The sequence below is a fragment of the Cherax quadricarinatus genome, chromosome 71, assembly GCF_038502225.1.
Source record: "Cherax quadricarinatus isolate ZL_2023a chromosome 71, ASM3850222v1, whole genome shotgun sequence".
Taxonomy (NCBI): domain Eukaryota; kingdom Metazoa; phylum Arthropoda; class Malacostraca; order Decapoda; family Parastacidae; genus Cherax; species Cherax quadricarinatus.
Genome location: NC_091362.1, coordinates 8005705 through 8032346, shown reverse-complemented (window position 1 = coordinate 8032346; position 26642 = coordinate 8005705). Strand labels below are relative to the sequence as shown.

The window sequence follows — 26642 nt, the reverse complement described above, 5'->3', positions numbered from 1 at the left end:
AACTGGAATATTCAAAAGTCTTCAGAGAGAAATCCAAATACACACGGTGGTACCTTGACTTACGAGTGCCCCAACTTACAAGTTTTCCAAGTTACGAGCCGTCGCTTGGTCGAGTTTTTGCTTTGAGTTGCGAGCCAATATCCAGGTTATGAGTGAGTCAAATCCAATTCTGTACCCAGAGGAATGTCAGGTACTTCGTCCCATCCCACATGCTCTTCCAAGACATAACTGGAAGGATAATACTCCCACACTAATCCCAGATTGTAGTGAGGCACCTCGTCCCTTGTTGGTTTGTGTAAAAATCCAGGGAAGAGGTAACCTCCATTTCAACACTCAGAGTTTTTCCAGAAACATTAAGGGAGACCTCCGTGATACTTACCTGCCTCACCGAGGTTCCTTCAGTGGGTGGAGTAGTGATGGTGGTGGGTGGAGTTGTGACAGTGGTGAGTGTAGTGATAGTGGTGGGTGGAGTAGTGAGGGTGGTGGGTGGAGCAGTGATGGTGGTGGATGGAGTTGTGACAGTAGTGAGTGTAGTGATAGTGGTGGGTGGAGTAGTGAGGGTGGTGGGTGGAGCAGTGATGGTGGTGGATGGAGTTGTGACAGTAGTGAGTGTAGTGATAGTGGTGGGTGGAGTAGTGAGGGTGGTGGGTGGAGCAGTGATGGTGGTGGATGGAGTTGTGACAGTAGTGAGTGTAGTGATAGTGGTGGGTGGAGTAGTGAGGGTGGTGGGTGGAGCAGTGATGGTGGTGGATGGAGTTGTGACAGTAGTGAGTGGAGTAGTGATAGTGGTGGGTGGAGTAGTGAGGGTGGTGGGTGGAGAAGTGATGGTGGTGGGTGGAGAAGTGATGGTGGTGGGTGGAGTAGTGATAATGTGGTTAGAGTAGTGAAGGTGGTGGGTGAAGCAGTGAAGGTGGTGGGTAAGTAGTGAAGGTGGCGGGTGAAGTAGTGATAATGGTGGGTGGAGTAGTGAGGGTGGTGGGTGGAGAAGTGAAGGTGGAGGGTAGAGTAGTGAAGAGTGTAGCAAGTGAAGGTGGAGGGTAGAGTAGTGAAGAGTGTAGCAAGTGAAGGTGGAGGGTAGAGTAGTGAAGAGTGTAGCAAGTAAGTTGTTTTCCAGCCTCCACCTCTGCCAGCATCTTCTGTCATTCCAAGTTGTCTGAATTTCAAGGTAAATACACTCTATAAAACCAGTTTATTTCTTTACATTCTGTTTTATTATGTTTTTATACAATATTTTTATTTATAAATACATTTTTTTATTTAAAAATGCATAACAAAAAAACTGGAGTGGTTTTTTGGTGGCTGTAACGGATTAATGACATTTCAATTAATTTCAATGAGGAAAATTGATTTGATATATGAGCAAATTGAGTTACGAGCTCTGTCACAGAACGAATTAAACTGTAATAATAATAACAAAAAATCTTTATCTCTACAAGTACATGTACAGGTATACAGGCCTAGATGATATCACTGACATACTACTATGTAGTACAGTGGACCCCCGGTTAACGATTTTAATCCGTGCAAGAGGGATAATTGTTATGCGAAATAATCGTTATGCGAATGAATTTTCCCCATAAGAAATAATGGAAATAAAATTAATCCGTGCAAGACGCCCAAAAGTATGAAAAAAATTTTTTTTTACCACATGAAATGTTAATTTTAATACACACAAACTGAAAAAGGCATGCACAATTACATGACACTTACTTTTATTGAAGATCTGGTGATGATTGATGGGATGGGAGGAGGGGAGAGCATTATCTTCTTACTGTTTAGAAGGGGAATCCCCTTCCATTACGACTTGAGGTAGCAAGTCCTTTTCCGGGGTTACTTCCCTTCTTCTTTTAATGCCACTAGGACCAGCTTGAGAGTCACTGGACCTCTGTCGCACAACAAATCTGTCCATAGAGCTCTGTACCTCCCGTTCCTTTACGATTTGTCTAAAATGGGCCACAACATTGTCATTGAAATAGTCACCAGCACGGCTTGCAACAGCTGTGTCAGGGTGATTTTCATCTATAAAGGTTTGCAGTTCAACCCACTGTGCACACATTTCCTTAATCTTTGAAGTAGGCACAATGGATTCCACAACTGGCATAGGCTTCTCAGGGTTAGCCCCAAACCCTTCAAAATCTTTCTTAATTTCCATACTAATTCTCACCCTTTTTACCACAGGGTTGGCACTAGAAGCTTTCTTGGGGCCCATGGTCACTTATTTTCCAGAAACAGCACCGAAAACACTGTAATAATACGAAATATTCCGAGTGTATGCTTGGATGTTACCGCGGAGGCTGGCTGGTAAACAATGGGACGGGCGGCACATGTGAGGGCACATTGGACGCGTCTCGGACGAAAATCGGTGAGCGGGTTTTTAATCGGTATGCGCGGCAAAAATTTTGCGATAAAAGTAAGCGGTATGCGGAAAAATCGCTATGTGATGCCATCGTTATGCGGGGGTCCACTGTATATAGAAAGACCCTTGTTATGCAGAGCATTTTTGGCAAATTAGGTCAATTTTGTCCCAGGATGCGACTCACACCAATCAACTAACACCCACATACCCATTTTACTGATAGGTGAACAGGGACAGCAGGTGCCTTATGAAAACATGTTCTAGTGTTTCCACTCATACCAGGAGATTGATCTCCCAGACCTCAATGTGTGAGCTGAGTGCGCTAGGGATTGTGCTATGGGACACTTCTCCAGGGCTACCATCTAGGGACCTACTGTGAGTGGCTTTTGAATTAAGAGCCCCTCACCAGTATCGAGGAACTTCCCCAGAAGGGTCATTGAATCAAGAGCACCTCACCAATATCAAGGAACCTCCCTTGAGGGGCCCTTGAATCAAGAGTCCCTCACCAGTATCAAGGTACCTCCTTTGAAGGGTTCTTGGATCAAGAGCCCCTCACCAGCATCAATAAATCACACAAGAATGAAGGAACTTTGCAGTAGGCCTACTGGTCCATGGTAGGCAAGACCAATTCACGTCCACCCACACCCACTCACGTACCTATCCAAACTATATTTAAAACAACCTAAAGTTCTTGCCTCAATAACATTACTTGGAAATTTGCTTCATTCATCTACAACTCTACTGCAAAACCAGTATGTACTTCCCAATGTCCTTCTAAACCTAAATTTCTCCAGTTTGAATCCAAGTATTATACTCCAACTTTCACTTGTATACCAGGTCACTGCAAACCAAGACTACAAACCATGCCAAAACTATCTTCAACAACACCAAAAAATCTGGCTGCCATAACACAAGACACAGATCTCTTTTTGATGTACCTCGTGTCCATATCACACTGTGTAAAAACTCTATGCACATAAAGGGCCCCAAAATATGGAATTCATTACCAGAAGATGCTAAAGTAACCCGGTCTGAAAATCAATTTAAGACTCTTCTCAAAAGCCACTTAATCACCCTAGACTAAATGCTAAACACACAGTACTCACATACTCAATATGTATTCCCATATCATAATTTCAACAGTTACTTTTGAACCTTTTATCCATTGTTGACAGGAATATAATTGAATTATTGTTTTCACAAAAAGCCCTTTTGAATATATGAATACAGTGGAACCTCAAATATCGAACTGCTCCCAATGCAACCAACTATGTAAGTGTATTTTTGTAAGTGCTTTTTTAAGTGTATTTTTGAGGATCTGAAAAGAACTAATCTAATTTACATTATTCCTGATGGAAATAAATTCGTTCGGTAACGGCACTCAAACAGCCATCTGGAACAAAGAAAGTTCGATATTTGAGGTTCCACTGTATATTTTTTGTCTTGTATAAACTGGACTCGCTTATAATCAATAACCTACTGTACAACTATGATATAATTAATATTCTACTGTACAACTATGATATAATTCTTAGTGTTAAGTAGTCAGTCGTAGTTAAGTCGGCCCATAATGCCTAGGCATAACAGAGGCTCTCTTTGCATTGCAACCCATTATTGTAAATACATAATTTCAATGTACTATCTGCAAAGACATAAATAAATAAATAAATAAATAAATAACATCAAATCACTAAATAAACACTATGATGACATCTCTGCTCTCCTAGAGTCACTAAAGGCTAATCCAACCTTCATTATTCATGGTGAAATTAGGGTCAACCTTGATCAACACCACCGACACCTACAACTTACTGGGGTACACAATGGCAGACCTGATCAAAAGAATGGGAGAACACCAATCTACTTTTCTAAATTTCACATAAATGTTGTGTTCATTGACTTTCTGTAAATTCTTATACAGGTACAACACCGATTTTCCAGAACCTTTGGTTCCAAAGTCTTCCCAGATTACTGATATTGTGCCTTGAGAGAGCGCAGTATTCCTTGGTCTTGGGGGCTGGATAAGTGGTGGACAGTTTGGTGGTAAATACACTGCCATGGGAATTTCAAGTTCCTGCTCGTAAATTTGTATGGTTCCGAACCATCAGTGTCCGGAAAATCGTTCTACCTGTACTTTGATTTCAACACCTCAATTCAACCACTGCATAATATGCAGGTCACTGAGCAGATGGAATTTTAATATACAGTGGTACCTCGAGTTCTGAACAGCTCCCAACTCGAACAGTTATGTAAGTGTATTTGTGTAAGTGCTTTTGTAAGTGTATTTTTGGGGGTTTGAAACAGACTAATCTAATTTACATTATTCCTTACGGGAACAAATTCGTTGGGTATTGGCACTCAAACAGCCTTCTGGAGTGAGGTACCACTTTGCCTCATTATGATTATGATTGCAATGAATTACTCAAGCTGTATTGACCTAATTTTTATTATAGGTCTAGATATTAGTATTAAGTCAGCCTTATGATTACTTTGCCTGAAATTGTCCCATTATAATTCTACTGAAACCTTCTTAACTTCCTGCTTCTTCACCATCTCTTATAATCGTTCCATAGCCTAAAGATAATGAGCCCAATTAACGTAAGATCACTGAATCAGTTCAAAGTATTAATGCATACTTGAAACTTTATTATTTTCATTTAGCTACATTTCTTTTTGTACATTTAAAAAACTCTTACTCAATAATCAATGTTTAGTTCATAAGTAGTCTGTATGTATTAAGATTAGTCTGACTGAAATGCACCGCATGCTAGTGTTCCAAAATGCCCCAGCATGACAGTAGCTTGCTTTGTACTTAGCAAATCAATATTGTAATTACACACTGTAAACTGTGCAAGGAAATAAACTCATTAATCCTTAACTTAACAATATTTCATTATATGTAAACTACATTTTGTAAATTGCAGAAAAGAAATAAAGTTGTATTGTATTGAAATGCATTTGTATAGTGCTTTCTTCTGGGCCTTTACTGTATCTAATTATATTTAAATAATAATAATATCAAACTCAAAATGCAATCATTTCAAAGGTATAACTACTATATTTGTATGGCTCTTAAGAAATAAATATTAAAAAAAATTTTAATTTTTAATTTAATTACTGCAAGTACTGTCTGGCTAGATATTTTCAACATGCTATTTATGTTACCTTTATTTATTCCCATTTTCCATTTGTATATTTCAATCATTTCTCCCCTAATTACATGCCAAAGAGTGGAAGTTCAATGCCTTCAGCTTATTTTCATAGGAAAAGATTCTAGTACATAAAAACATTCTTCTCTATATACATTCTTGTAATAAGGAGACCAGAAATGAGCAGCATAATCAAAATGTGGCTTAACCAAAGATACGAAGACTGTCAGATAATACACTATCTGTTAACGTGTGCCTTAACATGGTTGCAAAAAAATTACAGCATATTTTCAGTGAACAAGCCATAAAAATAGGTTTACGTTGTTGAGTATATATAAGGGAAAATGTGGCAAACACCACTTTCTTTCCCCTCAGTCTCACAGCAAGCTTCAAAGGCAAGTCCACTGTGTTATGGGGAAGGCCTATGTAATGTACACAACGTCCCTCACCCAGTGCTTCGTTTATGTCTCCATCTACTTTTGATTTTTTTATCATCCCGTCTCATCTCTCGATAATAACAATGGAATGTGAGTAATCCTGGAACTGTAAAGAAGCATAAGCTGGTGTTTTGAAGAAAACAGAGATATTATATTAGATAAGATTAAGGGTTGATCACATGATGGAGACTGCACACCCTATGGCCTCAATGAGGGATCAGTTTGAAAAAGTAAGAAGAATGAAGCAAAGATATGAGCTTGTGCTCATATCTTTGTAATGACACATAGGTCAGAACAGCTAAATGAGACAGAAAAGTTGTTGAGTGGATCGATCAAATAACCATGAAAGGTATACTACTTAATTTCATCTTAATAAGGAAAAAATGTCTTACAGAATTATAAAACTGTGTGTGATGTGGAAAGAAGGCCTTAACAAGAGTGCTTGCTTAGTACACAGCGGTTCCACAAATTCAAATAATGTAGCCAGTTACAAAATATGAAGTTTTCTGGTGAGTGTGCTTCCGCTGGCCACACTGCTGAATATTTCCCTGCTAGGTTACAGGAAATTATTTCTAAGGATGGCTACCAGCCACAGCAAGTGTTTAATGCTGATTAAACAAATCTTTATTGGAAGATGCCAGAATGAATTTACATCAGCAAGCAAGAGAAATGTGCACTGGGATTCAAAGCAGCAAAGAATTGGTTCAGCTTGCTACTTTGAGGTAATGCATCAGGCAATCTTAAGGGTAAGTCAATGGTTATTTACCGCTCAGAATCCCCATGCTTGGAAAGGTTTAGATAAAACCACATTATCAGGTCCTTTGAGGTTAAACAAGTCAGAATGGATGACAGAGGAATTATTTATTGACTAATTTAAGCATCACTTTAATCCCAAAGTCATGTTTTACCTACACAGCAAGAACCTTGCATTCAAAGGTTTTCTTCACTCTTCATAATTCCCAAACTCATCCAGAAGCTTTGGTGGATGTACACCCACATGTAAAAGTTGTGTTTTTACCACCAAATACATCTTTAATACAACCACTGGATCATGGAATTATTAGGACATATAATCCACAGCTCGAAAATAGGAGACTTTAACTTTATCATTATTATGGTAATTCCAGGAGATATTAAAATTAAATGATTTGTGATCAACTTTTCCACACTTTTCGTTAACAAAGATTATCTATCAGAGATTCCTTGTTTGCCAGAACCAAGTCCAGCTAGTTTTTCCTCTACTAGGTTCTGATACAAACTGTTTCAATAAGCAATCCTGGACTATCTCAAGAAAGTTGCTAAACTCCTGATTACCTGTCAAATGCTCCATTTTACTGAACTACAGTTAAAAACCTATCATTAAAAACTACATTTTCATTTTTATTTTCCTGAACAATTTCTTCTCAAAGAAGTTTACTGTTGTCTCTATCGAGATTTTGAAGTCTGCAGATCACACCTAAGATAATGTTTTCATGTACTTTAAGAAACTGTACTTAAACAAATTTTGTGTTTGTCCCTGCCATCTTTATGTCATTTCTGATGCAACAGCTTAAATTGTCCCTGACATACATTGCAACTCTACCATTTTTCTCTTTGACTCTATCACTGTAGAATAATTTATATCCCTGTATGTGGAATTCAGAAGGCATATTCCTATTTTGCAGACTGAATAAAGTTTCAGTTATTGCTATAATATATGTGTTTCTTGCACATGTAATCAGTCTTAGGGCACCTTTTTTATTTTTGATACTCGGGATATTTGTATGATACTAGAGACTTTATGTTATGTAAGACACATATGCAACAGTTAGGTATCTTTATTTCGAACTGTTTCGCCTACACAGTAGGCTTCTTCAGTCGACTACAGAAAAGTTGATAGAAGCAGAAGATACTTGAAGACGATGTAATCAGTCCATCACCCTATAAAATGGTATAAAATACCTGTCGGTATTTTATACCATTTTAATGTTCACTAGAGACTTTATCTTGCTTTTCTTCTGTCTCATTTGGTAGTGCCTCAGCTCACACAATGAGTGTCCATGATTCAATTCCCAGCTCGACTGAAACATTGGGCATGTTTCCTTACATTTGCTGTTCCTGTTCACCTAGCAGTAAATAGGTACCTGGATGTTAGTCGACTGGTGTAGGTGGCATCCTGGGGGACAAGAATTAACGACTACAATGGAAATAAGACACAGTCCTTGTTAACACACTGATAAGTAAGATACATGTGCAGCAGTTCAGTATCTGCCTACATAGTACGTTTCTTCAGTCAAATACAGCGGAGGCAGCAGAAATGTAAAGACGGTGTAATAAGTGTAACACCCTCAAGGATGTAGCTTTGAGGTGGTCAGTCGCTCAGCCTGGAGAAGAGTTCTGCACCATAGTCTGGTACAATGTGAAGCTGCCACCTTTGTATTCCACTGAAGAAGCCTAAGATAAGATAAGATTTTGTTCGGATTTTTAACCCCAGAGGGTTAGCCACCCAGGATAACCCAAGAAAGTCAGTGCGTCATCGAGGACTGTCTAACTTATTTCCATTGGGGTCCTCAATCTTGTCCCCCAGGATGCGATGCACACCAGTCGACTAACACCCAGGTACCTACTTGCTGCTAGGTGAACAGGACAACAGGTGTAAGGAAACGTGTCGAAATGTTTCCACCCGCCGGGAATAGAACCCGGGCCCTCCGTGTGTGAAGCGGGAGCTTTAGCCACCAGGCCACCGGGCCTACTGTGTAGGCGAAACGTTTCTGAATAAAGATACCTTACTGTTGCACGTTTTATCAACTTGTAGGTATTGTATACCATTATTATACTGATGACGCACTGACTTTATTAGGTTAACCTTGGATAACTCTCCCCGGGTTAATAAAAATGAACAAACCCTATCCTCTCCTATTAATTAGGAACTACTTCATGAGGTCTCCTCTTATCTGAATATGAGAGCATTAACTTGTTTACAACACTTAAGACACATGTGTCCCACAACATGGTTCTCTTTTCTTCTAAAATATACATTTGATTAATCAATTTATTCCACAAAATAAAACTTTGTTTACCTTTCAAAGACGATCAAGACAGCATCAAGTACGGAGAACATGTTCACTAATTCTATATTGTTACTGTTTAACTGATTTACGCTACGATAATCTTAAAATTTTTTCATAAAGAAATATACTAATATATTAAAAATAAATTATCGCTTACTTATTTTTATTTATAGTCAAACATCCAGTAACATTAATATCCTTGCTCGTATATGATGCTGGATTGGTTCCAGTTATCCCAATAGACACGTAGAAATTACGAATATTTATACATTACTTATCATAAAATGATAAGTAATGTATAAAATGATAAGTAATGATATCAGAAAAAATATTTGCATACGTTAACAGACTAAAAGAATATAATATAAACTCTCAATAAGAAAAATAGAGAAGAGTTCAGAGTTCCCGCCAAGACAGAGGTGACAGACGTACACACCTGACCTCTCTTATTATCTCTGGTAATTACAGTAATTAATTACACGTTACACTGCAAATGTTGTTTATTTAATATCGGAATGTTACTCACGTCTTTATATTTTGTAATTATATATATATATGACTGTAAATATCTTATTTCTTCATGACACAAGGCTGCTACTTCCCATGACCCTCAGGGAAGGTTCCGTGACGCTGGTGAGGGGCTCTTGATCTAGGGAATTGGATCTCTGCTCCAGTTTCCTGAACTGAACCTGAATACCTTTCATCTCCCCCCCCCCACATGCGCTGTATAATCCTACGGGTTTAGCGCTACCCCATGATTATATAATTATAAAATACTCCCCATGACTTGTCACTGTTAAATAGGTCTATATAGGTACAACTACACATTAATACAGTTTCAGAAATTATCATACATAAGTAACATATGTGTAAATTACCTAGGATAACTCCTCAAAAAGTCAAAGTGACTTATTTCCATTGGGGTCCTTGTTGATTCGCTGTTGTCACTTTTGTTGCTTCACTGTTGTCTGGTGTCACCCTTGTTGGTTCACAATTGTCTAGTGTCATTGTTGCCGGTTCAGTGTTGTCTGGTGTCATTGCTGTTGGTTCGGTGTTAAAAAAAGATTTTGTTTGATTTTTTAAGTTCGGAAGAGTTAGCCACCCAGAACTAACTCCGGGGTTGTCTGCCTTATTTTCATTGTGGTCCTTAAACCTTGTCCCTCAGGATGCGACCCACAACCAGGTACCTACTTACTTACTAGGTGAACGGGGACAGCAGGTGTAAGGAAACACGCCAAATGTTTCCAACCTTGCTAGGGATCGAGCCACGGACTTGCGTATGAGGTGAGAGCGTTGTCTACCTGATCACCAGGTTCACTGTTGTCGGGCGTCATTGTAGTTGTGCAAGAAAGGTATAAAATACCGACAATATGAAAGTTAAGACACATGTGCAACATCTGGATATCTTTATTGTAGACGTTTCGCCATCCAGTGGCTTTATCAATACAGATTCTAGGACATAACAGGAAGACAGTAGAACTATATACAAAAGATGAGGTAATCAGTCCCTCGGCCTTGGAGTTAGTGTTCACAGCATCGTGGTGGAGGAGAGTCTGGAGCAAAGGCAAGAAGACTTGCGTTTATATACGCGTCAGTGGAAGGGACGGGCAGCAGATGAGGGCAGTCACTGGTAGGCGGGATTCCCCAGTGGAAGTAGGTCCTTCCCAAAGAGATGGGTTAGTTGCAGCAGCCGTGAAGAAGGTCTTGTAGATGTCCTCTGAACCAAGATTCCATGATGCTGCAGTGTCTGACAAGTTGTGCAAGAAAGGTATAAAATACCGACAATATGAAAGTTAAGACACATGTGCAACATCTGGATATCTTTATTGTAGACGTTTCGCCATCCAGTGGCTTTATCAATACAGATTCTAGGACATAACAGGAAGACAGTAGAACTATATACAAAAGATGAGGTAATCAGTCCCTCGGCCTTGGAGTTAGTGTTCACAGCATCGTGGTGGAGGAGAGTCTGGAGCAAAGGCAAGAAGACTTGCGTTTATATACGCGTCAGTGGAAGGGACGGGCAGCAGATGAGGGCAGTCACTGGTAGGCGGGATTCCCCAGTGGAAGTAGGTCCTTCCCAAAGAGATGGGTTAGTTGCAGCAGCCGTGAAGAAGGTCTTGTAGATGTCCTCTGAACCAAGATTCCATGATGTTGCAGTGTCTGACAAGTTGTGCAAGAAAGGTATAAAATACCGACAATATGAAAGTTAAGACACATGTGCAACATCTGGATATCTTTATTGTAGACGTTTCGCCATCCAGTGGCTTTATCAATACAGATTCTAGGACATAACAGGAAGACAGTAGAACTATATACAAAAGATGAGGTAATCAGTCCCTCGGCCTTGGAGTTAGTGTTCACAGCATCGTGGTGGAGGAGAGTCTGGAGCAAAGGCAAGAAGACTTGCGTTTATATACGCGTCAGTGGAAGGGACGGGCAGCAGATGAGGGCAGTCACTGGTAGGCGGGATTCCCCAGTGGAAGTAGGTCCTTCCCAAAGAGATGGGTTAGTTGCAGCAGCCGTGAAGAAGGTCTTGTAGATGTCCTCTGAACCAAGATTCCATGATGTTGCAGTGTCTGACAAGTTGTGCAAGAAAGGTATAAAATACCGACAATATGAAAGTTAAGACACATGCGCAACATCTGGATATCTTTATTGTAGACGTTTCGCCATCCAGTGGCTTTATCAATACAGATTCTAGGACATAACAGGAAGACAGTAGAACTATATACAAAAGATGAGGTAATCAGTCCCTCGGCCTTGGAGTTAGTGTTCACAGCATCGTGGTGGAGGAGAGTCTGGAGCAAAGGCAAGAAGACTTGCGTTTATATACGCGTCAGTGGAAGGGACGGGCAGCAGATGAGGGCAGTCACTGGTAGGCGGGATTCCCCAGTGGAAGTAGGTCCTTCCCAAAGAGATGGGTTAGTTGCAGCAGCCGTGAAGAAGGTCTTGTAGATGTCCTCTGAACCAAGATTCCATGATGTTGCAGTGTCATGGAATCTTGGTTCAGAGGACATCTACAAGACCTTCTTCACGGCTGCTGCAACTAACCCATCTCTTTGGGAAGGACCTACTTCCACTGGGGAATCCCGCCTACCAGTGACTGCCCTCATCTGCTGCCCGTCCCTTCCACTGACGCGTATATAAACGCAAGTCTTCTTGCCTTTGCTCCAGACTCTCCTCCACCACGATGCTGTGAACACTAACTCCAAGGCCGAGGGACTGATTACCTCATCTTTTGTATATAGTTCTACTGTCTTCCTGTTATGTCCTAGAATCTGTATTGATAAAGCCACTGGATGGCGAAACGTCTACAATAAAGATATCCAGATGTTGCACATGTGTCTTAACTTTCATATTGTCGGTATTTTATACCTTTCTTGCACAACTTGTCAGACACTGCAACATCATGGAATCTTGGTTCAGAGGACATCTACAAGACCTTCTTCACGGCTGCTGCAACTAACCCATCTCTTTGGGAAGGACCTACTTCCACTGGGGAATCCCGCCTACCAGTGACTGCCCTCATCTGCTGCCCGTCCCTTCCACTGACGCGTATATAAACGCAAGTCTTCTTGCCTTTGCTCCAGACTCTCCTCCACCACGATGCTGTGAACACTAACTCCAAGGCCGAGGGACTGATTACCTCATCTTTTGTATATAGTTCTACTGTCTTCCTGTTATGTCCTAGAATCTGTATTGATAAAGCCACTGGATGGCGAAACGTCTACAATAAAGATATCCAGATGTTGCACATGTGTCTTAACTTTCATATTGTCGGTATTTTATACCTTTCTTGCACAACTTGTCAGACACTGCAACATCATGGAATCTTGGTTCAGAGGACATCTACAAGACCTTCTTCACGGCTGCTGCAACTAACCCATCTCTTTGGGAAGGACCTACTTCCACTGGGGAATCCCGCCTACCAGTGACTGCCCTCATCTGCTGCCCGTCCCTTCCACTGACGCGTATATAAACGCAAGTCTTCTTGCCTTTGCTCCAGACTCTCCTCCACCACGATGCTGTGAACACTAACTCCAAGGCCGAGGGACTGATTACCTCATCTTTTGTATATAGTTCTACTGTCTTCCTGTTATGTCCTAGAATCTGTATTGATAAAGCCACTGGATGGCGAAACGTCTACAATAAAGATATCCAGATGTTGCACATGTGTCTTAACTTTCATATTGTCGGTATTTTATACCTTTCTTGCACAACTTGTCAGACACTGCAACATCATGGAATCTTGGTTCAGAGGACATCTACAAGACCTTCTTCACGGCTGCTGCAACTAACCCATCTCTTTGGGAAGGACCTACTTCCACTGGGGAATCCCGCCTACCAGTGACTGCCCTCATCTGCTGCCCGTCCCTTCCACTGACGCGTATATAAACGCAAGTCTTCTTGCCTTTGCTCCAGACTCTCCTCCACCACGATGCTGTGAACACTAACTCCAAGGCCGAGGGACTGATTACCTCATCTTTTGTATATAGTTCTACTGTCTTCCTGTTATGTCCTAGAATCTGTATTGATAAAGCCACTGGATGGCGAAACGTCTACAATAAAGATATCCAGATGTTGCACATGTGTCTTAACTTTCATATTGTCGGTATTTTATACCTTTCTTGCACAACTTGTCAGACACTGCAACATCATGGAATCTTGGTTCAGAGGACATCTACAAGACCTTCTTCACGGCTGCTGCAACTAACCCATCTCTTTGGGAAGGACCTACTTCCACTGGGGAATCCCGCCTACCAGTGACTGCCCTCATCTGCTGCCCATCCCTTCCACTGACGCGTATATAAACGCAAGTCTTCTTGCCTTTGCTCCAGACTCTCCTCCACCACGATGCTGTGAACACTAACTCCAAGGCCGAGGGACTGATTACCTCATCTTTTGTATATAGTTCTACTGTCTTCCTGTTATGTCCTAGAATCTGTATTGATAAAGCCACTGGATGGCGAAACGTCTACAATAAAGATATCCAGATGTTGCACATGTGTCTTAACTTTCATATTGTCGGTATTTTATACCTTTCTTGCACAACTTGTCAGACACTGCAACATCATGGAATCTTGGTTCAGAGGACATCTACAAGACCTTCTTCACGGCTGCTGCAACTAACCCATCTCTTTGGGAAGGACCTACTTCCACTGGGGAATCCCGCCTACCAGTGACTGCCCTCATCTGCTGCCCGTCCCTTCCACTGACGCGTATATAAACGCAAGTCTTCTTGCCTTTGCTCCAGACTCTCCTCCACCACGATGCTGTGAACACTAACTCCAAGGCCGAGGGACTGATTACCTCATCTTTTGTATATAGTTCTACTGTCTTCCTGTTATGTCCTAGAATCTGTATTGATAAAGCCACTGGATGGCGAAACGTCTACAATAAAGATATCCAGATGTTGCACATGTGTCTTAACTCTCATTGTAGTTGGTTGAGTAACGTCTGTTGTTGGTTCATTGTTGTCTGGTGCCATTGTTGCTGGTTCACCGTTGTTGGTTCACTGTTGTTGGCTGAGTAACCTCTGGTTTAGTATTGTCTGTTAGTCACTATTTTTGTGTTGGTTCAGTGATGTCTGTTGTCACCGTTGTTGTATCGGTTCAGTAATGTCTGTTGCCTCTGTTAAAGGCTACTTGTCCAACAGAAAGGCTTCTGTGTTGTTCCAGGGGCACATAAGTTTAACTAAAAACTTTGAATTAGGAACCCAACAGGGAGGTATGTTCAGCCTCACCTTACTCAATAATCTATAAATGCCATACTTAACGCTATGCCTAGCCAGCCCGATCATTATATGATTAGCTTTGCTGATGATATAATGATTCACACCACCGGATTCTCCAACACTCATAGCATCCTTAACCATGTACTAGCCTCGTGTCAGGACCTGGGGTTGATAATCTCTACTGGTAAAACAAAGATACTCAACATGCGTCCTCAACGACAGAGAGGCACAGTTCGCCTGATCCAGCTGCATGATGGGTCTCTTCTAGAATATGTAACCCGATATAGGTATCTAGGCTCTGAGGTCCCATTACTTGGACCTATTGTAAGGAGACTGCCGCCAGTACAAAGAAAGGCAGAAGAGAACTTAAAGATGTGGAAGGTTTTGATCCCAGGTATGGTGCTAATAATAAAATTGTGAAAATGATGTATTTTGCTTATATATTAGATTATTGGCTAATTATGGCGCACCACTAGCTCCTGTGTCTGACTGGAAGCTTGGTGGGCGGGAAAAATTGCAGACCGAAGCAATGAGGATCATCCCTGGATGCTCTCGTACTGCCAAAATTTTAAATATGCGGAAAGAACTTGATATTCCATGCATCAGAGATCGTGTTACTGAAAAAAATGTCGCCATTGGGGTCAATATGCTCAGGCAATCCCAGTCAAAGCCTTACCTGGAGTTTACCTGGAGAGGGTTTTGGGGGTCAACGCCCCCGCGGCTCGGTCTGAGACCAGGCCTCGTGGTAGATCAGGGTCTGATCAACCAGGCTGTTACTGCTGGTCGCACGCAAACTGACGTACGAACCACAGCCCGGTTGGTCAGGTACTAACTTTTGGTGCCTGTCCAGTGCCTTCTTGAAGACAGGCATAGAAGCCTTCCAAACCTTCATTTGCACTGGTGAACACTCCTTTATATGGATCGAAAAAACTGGAACTGACCTCCGCATGAACCAGATACATGATCTATGTCAAGTTAGGAAACAGCGGCACTTCCCAGCTCCATGGGATATTATCCCATTCCAAACTACCATCCCTCCAATTATCCCCCCAAAACTTTTTTAAATTACAACCAAAGCTTCGCCTTGAAGCCAAACAAGATGCCTTAAACTGTATTGATAACTTAATCACACAGAACACTCTTTCACAAATTATAAATGATGGTTCTGTTCACCAATCTACTGGTGCAGCCGGTAATGTTGCTGTTGTACAGAGACCCATCAAGGAAGATTTCTTGACGCTGGTGAGGGGCTCTTGATATAGGGAATTAGATCTGTTTTCGGATTCCCTGAATACCTTCCACAATCCCCCACAATCGCTGTACTATCCTACGGGTTTAGCGCTTCCCCCTTGATTATAATAATATCATAGAGTTATGGCTATCATGAAACTGGAGCACGCATCAATAACTAGGCCTCTATCCTTCAGACAGAACTGTTTGCCATACTCCTTGCACTTAAATGCGTCCATGTATCTAAGGTTGACACTTCAACTGTAACTGATTCTCTGTCATCCATAAATGCTCTCAACTCGTTAAGTATAAATTGTGGCACGCTTGCGTTAGACGCCCGACGCGGTATGGTAAGATTGTGGACAGTGGAGTCAGGGTGCACCTTCTGTAGATTTCATCTCGCATTGGTCTTCAGATGCCTGATAGAACTGATGAACTGGCTAAGTTATATGCTTTCAAAGAGAGAGTAGATTACAATCTTGGGTTGTCAAGCCGTTACCGTAACGGCTTGATAAAGCTCCTGGAGAGCGAAACGTTGCCACAATAAAATGTCACATTAGTTGCACTTGTGTCATTTTACTTAACATATTGTCGGTAATTCTACCAACATTAATACAATTCTTCAGTCTAATACAGGGAAAGATAAAGATGAGGGGTTTAAGGTAACCAGTCCCTCAGTCTAGAGACGATGTTTTCAGTCCAACAACTTTCCCAAAATTGAAGTTAGGCATATTGGTCTATAATTCGATGCTAAAGACCTACATCAAACCTTTGTAAATGAGTATCACACTTGTCTTTTATAATTTACCAGGAACAATACCTGTTTGTAGTGATATGTTGAAGAGACTAGCCAGTGGATTGCTAAGTTCCACCAGGGCCAGGGGTCCGATGCTAAAGATAAGGCTAAAGAGGTTTTTGTGGCATTTATGGATTTGGAAAAGGCGTATGACAGGGTGGCTAGGGGGGCAATGTGGCAGATGCTACAGATGTATGGTATAGGAGGTAGGTTACTGAAAGCAGTGAAGAGTTTTTACGAGGATAGTGAGGCTCAAGTTAGAATATGTAGGAAAGAGGGAGATTATTTCCCAGTAAAAGTAGGCCTTAGACAAGGATGTGTGATGTCACCGTGGTTGTTTAATATATTTATAGATGGGGTTGTAAGAGAAGTAAATGCGAGGGTCTTGGCAAGAGGCGTGGAGTTAAAAGATAAAGAATCACACATAAAGTGGGAGTTGTCACAGTTGCTCTTTGCTGATGACACTGTGCTCTTGGAAGATTCTGAAGAGAAGTTGCAGAGGTTGGTGGATGAATTTGGTATGGTGTGTAAAAGAAGAAAATTAAAAGTGAATACAGGAAAGAGTAAGGTTATGAGGATAACAAAAAGATTAGGTGATGAAAGACTGGATATCAGATTGGAGGGAGAGAGTATGGAGGAGGTGAATGTATTCAGATATTTGGGAGTGGACGTGTCAGCGGATGGGTCTATGAAAGATGAGGTGAATCATAGAATTGCTGAGGGGAAAAGAGTGAGTGGTGCACTTAGGGGTCTGTGGAGACAAAGAGGGGAATGTATGAGAGTATAGTTTTACCAACGCTCTTATATGGGTGTGAAGCATGGGTGATGAATGTTGCAGCGAGGAGAAGGCTGGAGGCAGTGGAGATGTCATGTCTGAGGGCAATGTGTGGTGTGAATATAATGCAGAGAATTCGTAGTTTGGAAGTTAGGAGGAGGTGTAGGATTACCAAAACTGTTGTTGAGAGGGCTGAGGAAGGGTTGTTGAGGTGGTTTGGACATGTAGAGAGAATGGAGCGAAACAGAATGACTTCAAGAGTGTATCAGTCTATAGTGGAAGGAAGGCGGGGTAGGGATCGGCCTAGAAAAGGTTGGAGGGAGGGGGTAAAGGAGGTTTTGTGTGCGAGGGGCTTGGACTTCCAGCAGGCATGCGTGAGCGTGTTTGATATGAGTGAATGGAGACAAATGGTTTTTAATACTTGACGTGCTGTTGGAGTGTGAGCAAAGTAACATGAAGAGATTCAGGGAAACCGGCAGGCCGGACTTGAGTCCTGGAGATGGGAAGTACAGTGTCTGCACTCTGAAGGAGGGGTGTTAATGTTGCAGTTTAAAAACTGTAGTGTAAAGCACCCTTCCGGCAAGACAGTGATGGAGTGAATGATGGTGAAAGTTTTTCTTTTTCGGGCAACCCTGCCTTGGTGGGAATCGGCCAGTGTATTAATAACAAAAAAAATTAAATTGAGGTGGTGAAATCAAAGCATGAGAATTTACAGAAAGTTAATGGATACAACATTTATGTGAGATTTAATAGACGCTTATTAACAAATGTTTTCTTTTCCCTGCCTCGGTGGGCAACGGATGACTTGTTTACAAAAACTGCACAAAGTAGTACTTTTTTTTTTTTGTTTTCTGGCCGCAGTGGGAATGGAGCGTGCAGATAATTTATACATTTCTGCACTACGCTGGCTAGATGCCTCAGGTGGACTGGATAGGTTGAGGTCCGCACTGGTAGCCCGGGCAGCCCTCTGCCCAGCTCTCAAAGTCTTCAGTACACCTGTCTACGTTAATGTCATGTACCTGCGAGAAATAAGTGGTATGTCGGAGATAATTTTTGGTTATTTAAAATTTCCATATATTTTTTAAACAACTGCTTTTTGCATTAAACTTGTAGTCTGTCTTCTGTTTAAGTAATTTATTTAGATTTTTGTCAATTATATTTATCTTGGGTTACATTATACAAAAGGCAAAAAAGCAACAAATTAATCACTACTGGTTAGGCCACTTACCTTTATTATCCCCCTCTCCCCACCTCATCCACCCTTTTCAGCATTCCATTCTTACCAATCCTTCTTCCTCCCCCAACTTACCAACCCTAATCACTAGTAATGGCACTACTGACAGAGGAGCTAGCTGACTTGGTGATGAGTCGACCAGTGGAGGCTCAACAAATATTCCACCGTGTGGTTCATGTAGCCTCTGTGGCTATCAGCCTTCAGCTTAACTCCTCTTCCAATAATATGTTGGAAGCGTCTGTCACCACCCAGAATGACACATGCCCCGATGATGACCACGGTGCCCAGCACAACCACTGTGCCAAGAACTACCATTGTGCCCAAGACGACCACTGTCCTCCAGCACCAGCCACTGACATCCCCGACACTGAGCACCTCACCTCTCTCTACCTGGAGAACCAAGACAAGTGTCAGAAGGTCGCTACCATGCTAGGCGCCGTCACTAAGGAACTGAGTAAAGTGGATCTGAACGCTACTCTTCAGTCGTTAGCGTCCAACCTGCCGCTGGATGCCTCAGTGTCTGGAGACGCTACCACCATCCTCACACCTGCACAAGTAAGCAGCTCTCTATTAATACATCTGTACTTGCTGTTTGACCCATACGGGTCTGGTACTTGCTTTTTAATATAATAATAATTCTGTATTTAAGTAAGATTTTTTTGTGTTAATGTTTCTTACCTCTAACACCATTACAATTCACTAGCCCTTCAAGGAAAGTGCCTATAAGCGGGTGAAGGGCTCTTGAAACTATGAATTCAATACACGATTCCTTTCCTTGACGTAAACCTGATTACCCCAGATGCTAATCACATGAGTATAATATTAAAACTGACATCTAACCCACAAATGTAAATTAAATGACATTTGTTCTCATTCTGAACCCTAATTAAGCTGCGACTTGATAATGATCCAGGACGGACTCAAACTTGATATTGATCCAAGACGGACTTAAACCTGATAATGATCCAGGACGGACTCAGACTTGATAAGGATCCAAGACAGACTCAAACTTGATAATGATCCAAAACGGACTCAAATGTAATCAATTTTTTACACGTGCAACAACTGGGTATCAAATTTTTCAAGCCGAAGGTAGTTATGACTGACTCTCAGGCAGAGGGATTGATTACCTCTTTTTGTAAATAATTCTCCGGTGTTAAGAGACTAATTATCTCTTCTATTGTTTTTTGTGAATAGTTTTGTAAGACTAAGGGGCTGATTGCTTCATCTTCAACTGTCTTCACGTATCACGTCTTTATTTAATTGGTAAAGCATTGGTTGACGTAACGTCGTTGATTAAGATGCCCGGTAGTTGCACATGTCTAAGTCCTCATCTTGTTGGTGTTGTGTGCCACTGTTATAATGTTATTAGTCAACCTTTATTCAGCGTTGTGGGTTGAAAATGGCCCAGCTACAGTTCTGTAAATGTTTATTCCTCTGCTATTAGATTATCTTTTCTGACAAGCCAATATTGCCTCATGAGGTTATGTGATGTTTGTAGATCCACGCGCCTCTCCGTGTGGTTGGTATACCGTGGGTGAAGGAGTGGGTGTTGGGCGGGATCAAAGACTTACCACTATACCTGCAGCAGCCCACGCTTGCTCTAGTCTCCGGGAGGGTCATCTCCGTCATGCTGCCAACAACCTACACGTAAGTCATAGGCATCATGGCTGGAAGTTATGTCTCACACACATCATTCACGAATAAATTTAATATTAAATTCATATTGTAATGTTAGCACTGTCTTGTAAAGCTTCTGCCAATCAAGTACCAGGAGAGAAAAAATATTGTTAATACTACGTAGTCTGTAGACATTTTTTATAACGCATAAACTCCTAAAATTGTAAGTATGAAATAATTTGTGTCACTGATTGTCAAACATCAGTGTTTTTGGTATTTCAATCACACTGAGGGAAAATCTTAAGAAAAACCGAGGTATGACTATGTATATGCATGTGTGTGTGTATATACTCACCTACTTGTGGTTGCAGGGGTCTAGTCACAGCTCCTGGTCCCGCCTCTTCGCTGGTCGCTACTAGGTCCACTCTCCCTGCTCCATGAGCTTTATCGTATCTCTTTATAAAGCTATGCATGGATCCTACCCCCGCTGCATCTCTCTCCAGATTGTTCCACTTCCTGACAACTCTATGACTAAAAAAATACTTCCTAACATTCTTGTGACTTATCTGAGTCTTCAACTTCCAGTTGTGACCCCTTGTTGCTGGGTCTCATCCCTGAAACATCCTGTCCCTATCCATCTTGTCAATTCCTTTCAGTAATAAATATGTCGCTATTATGTGTCTCCTTATCCCTCCTATCTTCTAGTGTCGTCAGGTTGATTTCCCTTAACCTTTCCTTGTAGGACATACCTGTTAGCTCCGGGACTATTCTTGTTGCAAACCTTTGCATTTTCTCTAATTTCTTGACATGCTTGACCAGGTGTGGGTTACATACTGGTGGTGCATATTCCAATATGGGCCTGACGTGCAAGGTGTACAGAATCTTGAACGATTGCTTACTAAGGTGTCGAAACGCTGTTCTTAGGTTTGCCAGGCGCCCATATGCTGCAGCAGTTATTTGGCTGATGTGCGCCTCAGATGTGCTCGGTATTATGCACACTAAGATTTTTTTCCTTGAGTGAGGTTTGCAGCCTTTGTCCCCCTAGCCTGTACTCTGTCTGAGGTCTTCTTTGACCTTCCCCAATCTTCACGATCCTGCACTTGGGGTTAAATTTCAGGAGCCAGTTGCTGGACCAGCCTTGCAACCTGTCCAGATCCCTTTGTGTGTACTCACCTATTTGTGGTTGCAGGGGTCGAGTCCTAGCTCTTGGCCCCTTTGTGTGTGTGTGTGTGTGTGTGTGTGTGTGTGTGTGTGTGTGTGTGTGTGTGTGTGTGTGTGTGTGTGTGTGTGTGTGTATGTGTGTGTGCGTGTATTATTAGGAGTGAGTGGAGACGAATGGTTTTGGGGGCTTGACGAGCTGTTGGAGTGTGAGCAGGGTAATACAAGGTGGCCCATAAATTTGTTCATATGTTGGTTTTGCTAAAAAAAAAAATATATATATGTAGAAAAAAAATTGGTTACGACAATTGAATTTTTATGTTTCCGAGATTTATACACTATTTTTTAAAAATAATGTTTCATAAATAGCGGCTTTGAGCCCGCTCACAAATTTCAGCTGTTTTGAGGGCATTCTGCATCACTTGACATAGTGTATCATTGCTTATTCTTGTAATTACCAGTCGAATATTTTCTTTGAGGTGTTGTAACGTCTGTGGTTTATCGATGTAAACTTTTTCTTTGGGGTAACCCCAAAGAAAGAATCCGGAGCCGATAGATCTGGTGGTCTTGAGGGCCATCTGATGTCACCACTTTTTGAAATCAAGCGATTTGGGAAACGATGTCTGAGGAGATTCATTGTTGCTCTCGCTGTATGGCAAGTGGCACCATCTTGTTGGAACCAGGACCGCTCAACTTGTCCTCCTAATTCTGGCAGGAATTTTTTTTCGATCATTTCCATATATCGTGCACTACTATTCATCGTAACTTGATGGCCTTCTTCCTTATAAAAATAAGGTCCAATAATTTTTTGAGCCGATATTCTTGGTCTAGCGGTTCTGGAATCTATGACTGTCTCTGACTCTTCAAATTTAGCCACCAACCGCTTTATGGTGACCAACGAGGAAGAATGTCTAACATTGAAAAATGAACAATATTTTCGGTGTGTTTCAGAAACACTCCGTTGGCTTCCCAGATAAAAACAACAAAACAAAACAAAACAAAAAAGCAGCCGTTTTAATGAGTTGTTGAACCGTGTAACTTCCATGCTGTTGCTGGAGCTTCTCTAATTCAAACTGAAAAAAATAAACAAAAAATTATTAAATTTTAAATATATGAACAAACATATGGGTCACCCTGTTTATGAAGGGATTCAGGGAAACCGGTTAGCCGGACTTACAGTCCTGGAGGTGGGACATGCATTACCTGCACTCTAAATGAGGGGTTTAGGATATTTACTGTTTACAGGGACATCTAAACTGTCGTATCTGCCCGCCTCTAGCAAGACAGTGATAGTGCAAATGATGGTAAAAGTGTTTCTATTTTCGGGTCACCCTGCCTAGGTGGGAGACAGACAGCATTTAAGTGAACAATATTTAGATAAAGGTATGGTAGTTTTCGTTGCTTTTATGGATTTAGAAAAGGCACGTGACAGGGTGGATAGGGAAGCAGTGTGGCAGATGTTGCAAGTGATGGAATAGGTTGTAAGTTACTAAATGCTGTAAAGAGTTTTTATGAGGATAGTGAGGCTCAGGTTAGGGTGTGTAGGAGAGAGGGAGTTTACTTCCCGGTAAAAGTAGGCCTTAGACAGGGATGCATGATGTCACCTTGATTGTTTAACCTATTTATAAATGGGGTTGTATAAGAAATAAATGCTAGGGTGTTGGGGAGAGGAGTGGGATTAAATTATGTGGAATCAAATACAGAATGGGAGTTGACAAGAGTCACTTCTTGCTGATGATACTGTCCTTTTGGGAGATTCTAAAGAGAAGTTGCAAAGGTTAGTGAACGAGTTTGAGAGGGTGTGTAAAGGAAGTTGAAAGTGACCATGGATAAGAGTAAAGTGATAAGGGAATCAAACGAGTTAGGTAAAGAACAATTGGATATCATATTAGAGGGAGGGGATATGGAAGAAGTAAATATGTTCATATAGGAGCCTTGAATTTAGTCGTGCCTTTTCTGTATGCAAAACTATTTTTATTATCTATAAAATGTATTTTTTGTTAATATTTCCTGACCTGACTAGCTTGTGCTGCAGGGTCTGGTGCCGTGCTCCATCCTTGAGTGGAGGTGACCAGGCTGGGTGGGTCATTGGGCTAATCCAGGGGGTCACATGGGCCTGCTCCGCATGGGTCAGTAGGCCTGTTGCAGTGTTCCTTCTTTCTTATGTTCTTATGTTCTTATCTATTATGCTCACGCATGCTTGCTGGAAGTCAAAGCCCCTCACGCACAAAACCTTCTTTCCCCCCGTCCCTCCAACCTTTCCTAGGCCGACCCCTACTCTGCCTTCCCTAGACTACAGATCTGTACACTCTCGAAGTCATTCTATTTTGTTCCATTCTCTCTATATGTCCAAACCACCTCAACAACCCCTCCTCAGCCCTCTGGATAATAGTTTTGGTAATTCCACACCCCCCTCCTAATTTCCAAACTATGAATTCTCTGCATTATATTCACATCACACATTGCCCTCAGACATGACATCTGCACTGCCTCCAGCTTTCTCCTTTTTGCAAAATTCACCACCCATGTTTCACACCCATATAAGAGTGTTGGTATAACTATACTCTCGTTCATTCCCCTCTTTGCTTCCATGGACAGGCTTATTTCTCTATAATTTTTGCATTCTCTTTTGTCCTGTTTGCCATATACAAAGGTAAAGGGGATATATATATATATATATATATATATATATATATATATATATATATATATATATATATATATATATATATATATATATATATATATATATATATATATATATATTTTTTTTTTTTTTTTTTTTTTTTTTTCAACAAGTCGGCCGTCTCCTCACGACATCCCACTAACAAAATATTCTACCCAAGAAATAAGGTTTATTATTTGTCCAATGTATTATTAAATTCTAACCAAATTTTATTAATTATAAATGAATCTAATTTATATAAACCTAAGGAAATATTCATATTATTTTCAAAACTGCTTTTAATGAAGCAAGATTCATTTATATTCCTGTCAACCATGGACTTGCTTGATACAACTTTCTCAACTTTTTGAAAATCAATTGGATGGTTAAAATCTCTCACGTGAATAAATAGAGCATTTGAATCTTGTCCATTTCTAATGCTATATTTATGTTGTTTTAATCTAAGTTCGAGACTTTTACCAGTTTGACCGTAATAAACTTTATCGCAAATTTTACAAGGAATCTTATAGACACACCCGTCAGCATTTTGGGGGGAATTCTTTATCAAAAGTTTTTTTACTGTATCAAGATTTTTAAATACAACTTTAATATTAAAAGTCTTTAGAAGAGAAGGCATATCAACCAAGTTTTCATGGTAAGGGAGAACCAACATATTTTTAGTTGAATAAGGTTGGTTGTCCCTTTTTGGGTTGTAAAAAGTATTTCTAGCAATTTTAAATGATTTATCAATTACATTTCTCGGGTATTTCAGATCAATGGCTATTTCATAAATTTTGGGTATTTCTTCATCTATGAACTCTGAACTACAAATACGTAAAGCTCTCAAAAACATTGATGAGAAAACAGACAGTTTAACTATATCTTGATGGGAAGAATAATAGTGTATATAGGAACAGTTATTTGTAGGTTTTCTGTAAATTTTAAATTTTAATTCATTATTACTCTTAATAATTAAAACATCTAGAAAAGGCAATGAATTATTTTCCTCAAACTCAACAGTAAAGTTTATAGAATGGGCTAAGCTATTTAATTTGCCAAGGAAATGGTGTATGTTTACATTCTTGGGCATAAGACATAAATATCATCAACATATCTGAACCATTTTGCTCTATTAGGGAGGATTGTGTTAAGCAATCTTGTTTCAAAAAATTCCATGTATAGATTACTAAGAACAGGTGAAAGAGGATTTCCCATTGCCATACCAAATTTCTGAGTGTAAAACTTATCATTAAATACAAATTTTGCATCAACAATGCAAAGTTTAATAAGTTTAATGATGGTAGGAGCTGGTAATGGTAAATCATAATTAACGAGTTCTTCAGATAAGAAACTTAATAAATCATCAACAGGAACTTTCGTAAACAAGGAAGTAACATCAAAACTAGCCATGTTAAAATCATTTAAGTCAGTCAAGGAGCTTAATTTATCAATTAAATCTAAGTTGTTTTTAACATTAAAGTTAGAAATTTTATCAACAATAGGGCTCAAAATGTCAACAAGCCATTTGGATAATTTATACGAAACTGATCCTATGGAGCTAATAATTGGTCTAATTGGATTACCTGGTTTGTGTGCTTTTATTAGTCCATACATGTAAGGTAAAGATGGATTAGTGGAAGTAAAGTGTTTAATTAATTCATCTTTGCCTTTTAGTAGAAGTTTTATTGTTTTATTGAAATTAATGTTAACGGTTTCTAAGGGATTCTTTCTAAGTTTAGAATAGGTTTCAGTATCATCTAAGAGATTATTCATTTTTTCTTGGTAATCATTTTCTTTCATAATTACTATTGCATTTATTTTATCTGCTTTGGTAAGGCGAAATTTTTTATTATTATTAAGTGTAACTCTTCTGATTTATCCACTGATGAAATTAATATTAGTAAAGGAATGGTATATAGCTCTATGTTAAAACAAAACATTCCCAATTGCCCTCAAAGATTCTTTAAGTCTTATGATACACTTAATAATAATAAAAAATTGCGGCTTACCAAAGCAGATAAATTAAATGCAATAGTAATTATGAAATAAAATGATTACCAAGAAAAAATGAATAATCTCTTAGATGATACTGAAACCTATTCTAAACTTAGAAAGAATCCCTTAGTAACCATTAACAGTAATTTCAATAAAACAATAAAACTTCTACTAAAAGGCAAAGATGAATTAATCAAACAATTTACTTCCACTAATCCATCTTTACCTTACATGTATGGACTAATAAAAACACACAAACCAGGTAATCCAATTAGACCAATTATTAGCTCCATAGGATCAGTTTCGTATAAATTATCCAAATGGCTTGTTGACATTTTGATCCCTATTGTTGGTAAAATTTCTAACTTTAATGTTAAAAACAACTTAGATTTAGTTGATAAATTAAGCTCAATGACTGACTTAAATGATTTTAACATGGT

At 40.2% G+C, this 26642-nt stretch overlaps 2 protein-coding genes across 8 annotated transcripts in view; one reads left to right on the top strand and one right to left on the bottom strand.

Moving 5' to 3' along the window:
- LOC128700404 (gem-associated protein 8) overlaps window positions 1-10206 on the bottom strand; it is a 53597-nt gene extending 43391 nt beyond the window's left edge. For 2 of the 4 annotated variants that reach the window (XM_053793612.2, XM_053793613.2), the window contains exon 1: window positions 9002-9020. The gene's annotated coding sequence lies outside the window, so the exon portion shown is untranslated. Of the gene's footprint in view, window positions 1-9001; window positions 9126-10187 lie in introns of those variants that run through there. The other 2 variants (XM_053793616.2, XM_053793615.2) reach the window with 2 other exon arrangements.
- The window catches only part of LOC128700403 (minichromosome maintenance domain-containing protein 2-like), a 135682-nt gene continuing 118436 nt past the window's right edge, over window positions 9397-26642 (top strand). For 3 of the 4 annotated variants that reach the window (XR_011393984.1, XM_070099992.1, XM_070099991.1), the window contains exons 1-4: window positions 9397-9450; window positions 18392-18565; window positions 18874-19319; window positions 20266-20414. Coding sequence is in view for 3 of the 4 variants with exons in the window: in XM_070099992.1 (XP_069956093.1) it covers window positions 18397-18565; window positions 18874-19319; window positions 20266-20414 (764 nt within the window). In the remaining variant the exon portion in view is untranslated. Of the gene's footprint in view, window positions 9451-18391; window positions 18566-18799; window positions 19320-20265; window positions 20415-26642 lie in introns of those variants that run through there. The other variant, XM_070099993.1, reaches the window with a different exon arrangement.